This window comes from Suncus etruscus, chromosome 15 (assembly GCF_024139225.1).
Source record: "Suncus etruscus isolate mSunEtr1 chromosome 15, mSunEtr1.pri.cur, whole genome shotgun sequence".
Taxonomy (NCBI): domain Eukaryota; kingdom Metazoa; phylum Chordata; class Mammalia; order Eulipotyphla; family Soricidae; genus Suncus; species Suncus etruscus.
In genome coordinates, this window is record NC_064862.1 from 22,279,600 (window position 1) to 22,288,236 (window position 8,637).

The 8,637-nt window shown below is 46.0% G+C and overlaps 1 protein-coding gene across 2 annotated transcripts in view; it reads right to left on the bottom strand.

The window, feature by feature from the left end:
- Positions 1 to 8,199, bottom strand: part of BICDL1 (BICD family like cargo adaptor 1) — a 114,935-nt gene extending 106,736 nt beyond the window's left edge. For both annotated transcript variants that reach the window (XM_049788808.1, XM_049788807.1), the window contains exon 1: positions 7,717 to 8,199. In XM_049788808.1, coding sequence (XP_049644765.1) covers positions 7,717 to 8,100 — 384 coding nt within the window. In that variant the 5' untranslated portion in view covers positions 8,101 to 8,199. The remainder of the gene's footprint in view (positions 1 to 7,716) is intronic.
- Positions 8,200 to 8,637: the final 438 nt, after the last annotated feature.

Below are 8,637 nucleotides of genomic sequence, written 5' to 3' on the forward strand. Positions count from 1 at the left end.
GATGGAGTGATATGTAATACACTGGTAGGGCACTTGCCTTGCACATAGAGGATCCAGGATTGATCCCCAGCACCCTATCAAGTCCCCAGAATTCTGCCAGGACTGATCCCTAAGCACAGAGCCAAGAGTAACCCTGAGCACTGTTGGGTGTGGCCCCAAGACAACAACAGCAACTAAACCAAGAACCTGTAAAGTCATAAAAATAAAGGAGAGTCTAAGAAAGTGTCACAGAAAAGGAGAGAAAAGAGGTTTAAAAATGAAATGTAGGGGCTGGAGAGATAGCACAGCGGTAAGGCGTTTGCCTTAGACGCAGAAGGATGGTGGTTCAAATCCTGGTATCCCATATGGTCCCCCGAGCCTGCCAGGAGCAATTTCTGAGCATAGAGCCAGGAGTAACCCGAGCGCTGCTGGGTGTGACCCAAAAACAAAAACAAAAATGAAATGTGGGGCCGGAGCAGTATCTGCCTTGCCCGCACTAGCCTAGGATGAACTGCGGTTCGATCTCCAGGCATCCCATATGGTCCTCCAAGCCAGGAGCAATTTCTGAGCACATAGCCAAGAATAACCCCTCAGCTCAGTGGGTGTGGCCAAAAAAAACCCCCACAAACAAACATGAAAATGTAATGAAATGTAATGTTCAGGATGGAATTCAAGAAAAGAAAATGACATTAAGGCTGAGGAAAACTGAATAAACTAGTTAATAATGATGTATAAATATTGGTTCTAAGTCTTCTATACTAATTTAAGATAATAGTAGATGCAGAGCATATAAAAAATGCTTGTTCCATTTTTCTGTGAATATAAAAACTATTCTTAAAATTTTATTTATTTATTTATTTATTTATTTTTTTTTTGGTTTTTTGGACCACACCCGTTTGACGCTCAGGGGTTACTCCTGGCTATGCACTCAGAAATCGCCCCTGGCCTGGGGTGACCATATGGGACGCCGGGGGATCGAACCGTGGTCCTTTCCTTGGCTAGCGCTTGCAAGGCAGACACCTTACCTCTAGCGCCACCTTCCCGGCCCCTTATTTTTTTTTTTTTTTTTGGTTTGTTGGGCCACACCTATTTGATGCTCACGGGTTACTCCTGGCTAAATGCTCAGAAATTGCCCCTGGCTAGGCGGGACCATGTGGGATGGGGGGGTTGGGGGGGTAGGGGTGGGGTGGGGGGGTATAGAACTTGGCTAGCACTTGCAAGGCAGACACCTTACCTCTAGCGCCACCTCGCCGGCCCCTAAAATTTACTTTTTTAATTGGGAAAATACCACAGTATCATTAACCTACCTAAAATAGTTACAGAAATAAATTTCTGCAAATAATATTTTTTTGTTTTGTTTTGGTTTTGGTTTTTGGGCCACACCCGGCGATGCTCAGGGGTTACTCCTGGCTGTCTGCTCAGAAATAGCTCCTGGCGGGGCCGCATGGAGGTAAGGCGTTTACCTTTCATGCAGGAGGTCATCAGTTCAAATCCCGGTGCCCATATGGTCCCCCATGCCTGCCAGGAGCAATTTCTGAGCCTGGAGCCAGGAATAACCCCTGAGCACTGCCGGTGTGACCCAAAAACCAATAAAAAAAAAAAAAAAAAAAGAAATAGCTCCTGGCAGGCACGGGGACCATATGGGACACCGGGATTCGAACCAACCACCTTTGGTTCTGGATCGGCTGCTTGCAAGGCAAATGCTGCTGTGCTATTCTCCGGGCCCTGCAAATAATTTTTTAAAGCAGTATCATTCTCACAGACTCAGGACATGGTTCTTAAAAAGCATAGAAAAAAATACTATTTTTATAAAGCAGATATGACCTGGACCAAAATACAGTAGGTAGGGCATTTGTCTTGCATGATGCCAACTTGGGTTTGTGTTTTGCTGAATATTTTGGGGAGGGGGATTTGGGCTTGTTTTTGTTTTTGTTTTGTTTTGTTTTGTTTTTGTTTTTGGGTCACATCTGTCAGTGTTCAGGGGATTACTCCTGGCCTTATGCTCAGAAATCGCTCCTGGCAGGCTCAGGGGACCATATGGGATGCCAGGATTCGAACCACCATCCTTCTGCCTGCAAGGCAACCACCCTACCACCATGCTATCTCTTTGGCCCTGCTGAATATTTTTAAGTCTCTCTGTTTTTTCAGAACACAATCCCCAGCATTCCATATGATCCCCTGAGTCCCACCAGGACTGATCCCCAAGATTACATTCAGCAATGATCCCCAAGAATAATGTACAAGAGTACATTAGTGATTCCTCAACCCAAGAATAAGTTCTGAGTTCTGCTAGATATGACCCAAACCCTTCCCCCCCCAATAATAAATAAAAATAAAGTATATATGTTCTAAATGCATATATACTAAATGGATATACTTCCCTAATCTACTTGAGACTTCTAATACATAGTAATGTTCATTTTACCTGTCTGAGCCTCTTAAAATAGTACTAGTATCATGAGAATTGGCCAGAGAAAGAGAAAGAAAATATAAATAAATGAAAATACCACTGCAATAAAAGTAATCATTTTCAGGGGAAATGCAAAACAATAAACAGAAATTCTGTATATTAAAGTCTTTAAAAAATAAAATAATACCTGGGGTAAAAAAGGTATGTAAGCTACAAGTTACTGTCTTAGTTTTTAATCTAAGAGAAAAAACTAAGAACCCCACTGGATGTTTTAAAAGCAAAAAGGCTGGGGCCGGCGAGGTGGCGCTAGAGGTAAGGTGTCTGCCTTGCAAGTGCTAGCCAAGGAAAGATTGCGACCGTGGTTTGATCCCCCGGTCTCCCATATGGTCCCCCCAAGCCAGGGGCAATTTCTGAGTCCTTAGCCAGGATTAACCCCTGAGCATCAAATGGGTGTAACCCGAAAAAACAAAAACAAACAAACAAACAAAAAGCAAAAAGGCTTTTGCGTGCAGGAGGTCCACATTCAATCACCAACATGGTCCCTGAGGATGGAGGGAGCCATGCCTGAGTACCATCAGGCATGTCCCCAAAACCAGAACTAAAAACAAAACAAATGGTCTCATTTGGAGTGCATAATAGTCTGGTTTAATGAATGGATAAAAGACAGAGTAATAAATGGAAAGGTGGAAAAAGGCCCCAAACCTTAGTCTACCAAATTAAATTGAAACTTCATTTTAAAACCTGAGACTTTATTTTTTGGTTTTTGGGTCACACCTGGCAGTGCTCAGGGGTTACTCCTGGCTCCATGCTCAGAAATTGCCCATGGCAGGCACAGGGGACCTTATGGGTTTCCAAATTCGAACCACTGTCCTGCATAAAAGGCAAATGCCTTTCCTCCTTGCTATCTCTCTGGCCCCGAGACTTTTGTTTTACACTAACTTTTAAATCATTAGATTTTAAGGAATGTTTTATATGTGTACATATATAAAAATTATTTTCCCCCAACCCCATAAATTTTTTTTTTTTTTTTTTTTTGTGGAGGCAGGTGAGGTGCTGGGCCAAACCTAGTGGTGCGAGGGGTTACTACTGCTGGTAGTGCTTGAGGATCATAGGAGGTACCAGGGATTGAAGGACCTTTAAGTCACATGTGGGGCAAGAGACTTAACACCTGAACTATCTCTCTAGCCCCAAAGAAGGCTCATTTAATAAAAGAAAAACAAATGGAACAAAATCTTTTTCTTGCTTTGAGTCGCTAGGGATTAAACAGAGGCCTCACACATGCAGGCAAGTTGTACTCTCTTGCTGAATGACATCTCTGGATCCAGTATTTTATGTTTTATGTTTTAAATGATAAAACAAATATTGTGTTTTGAAATAGCAAACAGGTAGAAAATATGCTGGAAAAGGGTTTTTTTCTTTTTTGTCTTGAAGTTAAAAAAGTACCAATTCTGGGCCCGGAGAGATAGCACAGCGGCGTTTGCCTTGCAAGCAGCCGATCCAGGACCAAAGGTGGTTGGTTCGAATCCCAGTGTCCCATATGGTTCCTCCATGCCTGCCAGGAGCTATTTCTGAGCAGACAGCCAGGAGTAACCCCTGAGCACCGCCCAATGTGACCCAAAAAGCAAAAAAAAAAAAAAAAAAAATACCAATTCTGCAGTATTCAAGAAAGCAGATTTGATGAACACAAAACCAGTCCTATTATTTAATAGACAAACCACAATTCTCTGGGTACACGAAAGTATTTTTCAAACCAACTGATGATGATAAAATGTGCTTTATTCCACTGTCTAACCAGTTCATAAAATATTAAAAATGCTTTTTCAAATTAAGGGTTGGCTCAAGACTCAAAAATTTTTAATTCAATATAGGAGATAGTGGTTAATTTTTTAAAAGTGGGGCCAGAGGGGGGCAGGAGAGAAAAAGAGAGAAAGAGAGAGAGACAAAGAGAGAGAGAGAGAGAGAGAGAGAGAGAGAGAGAGAGAGAGAGAGAGAGAGAGAGATAATACAGAAGAAAAGGCCCTTACTTGTCTTGTCTTGTACATGCATGACCTGGATTTAATCCCTGGCACCTCATATGGTTCCTAGAAACTTACTTACCAGGTATGGTATCTAAGCAGTGTCATGTGCGGTCCCAAAACAAAAACAAAGAAGGAATAAAACAAACTATTTGGGGGGGGGGTACACCCGGCAGCGCTCAGGGGTTCCTCCTGGCTGTGCTCAGAAATCGCTTTTGGCAGACTTGAGGAACCATATAGAATGCTGGGGATCAAACCTAGGTCCATCCCGGGTTGGCCCCGTGCAAGGCAAACACCCTACCACTGTGCTATCGCTCTGGCCCCAAGAATAAAACAAACTTTTGCAAATATTCTACTAAGCAGACTAACTAAAAATCTAGGTTGCTCAAAAATATATATTATAGGGTAAAATTTATCAGCAGGTACTGAATGAAACAATCCTCTGCTAATTTGCACTCTTAAATTAATACTAAAGGAATCAGAAAGCAACTAATGTAAAAGAATTTTAAAGTACATATTAAAAAAAACTTTAAGCCAAGGTTGAGGATATAACTCAAAAGGGTTGACAGGCATAGGCATACCTTGCATGTACAAAGTCTGACCACAAAAAAAAAAAAGAAAGAAAAAAAGAAAGAAATCAAAAAGGCAAGAGAGATAGTACAGGGGTTAAGGTACTTGTCTTGCATGCTACTGGCCCTGATTTGCTATCCAGCACAGCGTATAATCTCCCAGGCGCTACCAGGAATGATCCCTGAACAGAGCCCAGAGTAAACCCTAAGCAATTACTGGGTCTGGGTTCCTTAAAAACAAAAAAAAAAGTTTTTTTTTTTAAGTTAGAATTTGTATTAGTTAACCTCAAATGTGTATAGAAAAAAAAGTTATTCTGAACACTCCCACCCCATCACTCAGTTAAGACATACTTATGTGGCTTTAAAAAATAAATTCTAAAAATTATTTTAACTGTGACCAAATTTATATACTTTAAAATTTTCTTCTTAACCTTCTTTGTTTTTGGCTTGGGGCTTGACTAGGCTGTGCTCAGCATCTACTTACTCCTAGATTTGTGTTCAAGGCACTTTACCTTCAGTATTATCATCTGGCCCTTGCACTTTAACCATTTTTTAGTATATTTTTCAGCAGCATTAGATATATTCACATGTGAATGCTATAAAATCAACCACCAGACATTAAAAAAAAAACAACAATTTTACCACTACAGTTCTTATGCTTCTTACAGAAAGTGAAGAATTTTTTCTGGGGGGTCACACCCTGCAGCGCTCAGGGGTTACTCCTGGCTCTATGCTCAGAAATCGCCCCTGGCAGGCTCAGGGGACCATATGGGATGCGGGGATTTGAACCACCGTCCTTCTGCATGCAAGGCACACTACCTTCATGCTATCTCTCCAGTCCCAAGTGAAGAATTTTTTAAGAGATAGTCTGAGCTTTAAATTTAAATGATCAGGTCAGTAACAGAAAGTCAAAGATATGACACTTTCATTTTCAACACAACTTTTCCTGTTAGTGTGGAATTTTCAAATCTTTTTTCTTTGCTGAACAAAATGGAGAAAGGCTCCAAGCATGCGACCCAGGATATATGTAATTGCATACTCTGAGATCTACTGCTAATCAAACTGATCTGACAGTTCTTTCAAGTGAGTTGTCTCTTTAATCAAGCCTCTCCCCTGAAGGAATTCACATGAAGAAATCTCATAAATAAATCTGTGCTGTAGTACTTTCATACTGTGGTAATCAAATCGTGGTAATCAGATCTCTTTTAAAAAAAAAATAGATGCCCTTTTATTTCTCAGACCTCTCTACTTCTACAGAAAATGAAACGGGTTCATTCTTTGGACTGCTGGTTGGCAGTTTCCCTATAGGTTTCACAGACCACTTTTCAGAGGGATATCTCTGGAGGCCATCAACCCCCAGGTCCAGTTGACATGCCAACTGAACCTCCCAGCACTTATTGGCTTCCTTTATTCTCCCTGATTAGCTTTGGCTATGCCACTGGACTACTGACACACTTAAAGATAGAAATGATTCCGAATCTACATTCGGACCGTAAAATCGCAGTGATGTGGAACCAAAGTAGGGCCTGTATTTGGGACTATCTATATATTCTCTTAACTAAGACAGAAAAGAGCAGGAAGCGGCTAAATGTGTAACCAGAGTAAACAGACAATCTTCTCCGCCATGTCTTCTACTTTATTTTTTCTTAAATCCAAGCTTTACAAATACTGGCCCTTCTAGTTAAGAACAAGAAATCGAGCACAGGTACTACAAGTACTAATGACTTTGGTCCCAGAAAACTGGCTGAAATCTTAAATATACACTAAGATTAAAAAAAAAAAAACAAGTCCAGTAATATGGTTCTCTAAAGTCGCACTTAGTCATCTCCATTCATGTGTGAGCCCCAGAGCACAGAAAAAAAAGTACATGCTGGGCCGAAGCAATAGCACAGCGGTAAGGCATTAGCCTTGCATTCAGACGACCCAGGACGGACTTGAGTTCGACCCTGGCATCCCATATGGTCCACTGAGCCTACCAGGAACGATTCTGAGCACAGAGCCAGGAGTAACCCCTGAGCACAACCGGGTGTCGCCCAAAACGAAAAAAAAAAAAAAAGGTACATGTTAAAGACATATAAAGCACTGAGGTCCAAATCAAATCCACTCCCAGCCAGTCACATGTTGAGCGCAGGCTCGCCTGCTGCTTGCAGCGACAGCTCTACCTAATCCCCCGAGTTTGAAGACTATATAAAGCTCTTTTCGGGGGGCACTTGGCACAACCCTGAGCTGCCCTGCGGGGAAGTTCAGACAAGGGCACGGAGGAGAGTCTGAGTTCCGTGACACGGGGGAAAGTAGGGAGGAGAAGCTCACACACACCCCGATTTGCGAGCCGGCATATTCTAATGAATTTTACTCCCCGACTTTGCGCGTGCACACATCCCCTCCGTGCCGTGCCGGTGGAAATTAGTCATCCTAGTGAGCTCTATTTTGGAATTCCGGGCATGGCCCCTAGCTAGCTTCATAGGTTGCACCTGTGAACGGGCCTATTTTACAAAGAAGCAAAGAGGCAGGTGGGAGAAAAAAAATGCATAAATACATACATAAATAAAAGATCTGGGAGGACTGCAGGTCCCAAACCCTCCTTCCAAGGGGATCCCCGGCCCTGCCGTACCGTACCCCGCCCAGGCCTGCTTTTTTTCTTTTTTTTTTTTTCTTCCGGGGAGCCTAAGGGGGTGTTGGCGGCTGCAAGCGGGGGGCCAAGAGGAGCTTCCTTGCTCTTCCTCCCCTTCCGGAGGAGCCTCACCTCCAGCTTGTCCGTGAGCTCCTTGTGCATCTGCTCGTACTGCCGGCTCATGTCCTGGTTCCTTTCGAGCAGCGCCTTGCCCAGCCGGGCGGCGAGCACCAGGTCCTTCTCCTTCTGTCGGATGAGCGACAGCAGCTCGGGATCCCGGGCGGGCGGGGACGACGGGTGCTCCAGGAGATGCTCCCCGGACTGCTGCTGCTGCTGCTGCACCCCGAGATCGGCTTCGGCGGGAGGCTGCTCGCCGTGCTCGGCAGCCGCCAGCAGCGCCAGCTCCTCCTCCAGCGCCAGTTCGAGGTCCCCGGAGCCGCCGGCGGGGAAGCTGAGGCGGGCGTCGGCGTCGTGGTCGGCGTCGGAGGCTGAGTCCGAGGCGGGCCGCGGCTCCATGCAGCAGGCGCTGTCCGGCTCGGCGGGTGCTGAAGCTGAAGCTGAAGCTGAAGCTGAAGCTGACGCTGGCGCTGACGCGCGGCCGGCCAAGCCCAGGCAGAAGGCGGACATGGCCGGCGCGCGAGCCGGGCGCCCGCCGCAGCGGGGCGGGTGCGGGGTGGCGCGGTGCGGCGCGGGGTGGCGCGGCGTGGTGCTGCGGGGCGGCCCGGCTTGCGGGGGGAGGGACCCCGCCGTGCCACGCCACGCCGCGCCGCGCCCCTCGGGGCCCCGCGAGCCCTCGCCGCCGCACCCCGCGCCCGCGGGCAGCCGAGGCCAGCCGAGCCGAGCCGAGGCGAGCTGAGGCGGCGGGCGGCGCGGGGCAGGAAGGCCGCGACCCGGGGGTGTGCGTGTGCGTGTGCGTGTGTGTGTGTGTGTGTGGGAGGAAGGGGGTGTCGCGACGTGGAATCGGGGTGCTGGCGGAAAGGAGGCGCCGCCGCCGCACCCCCAAGCGGCTTCCTCAGCCGCCCTGTTGCTGCTGCTGCTGCTGCTGCTGCTGCT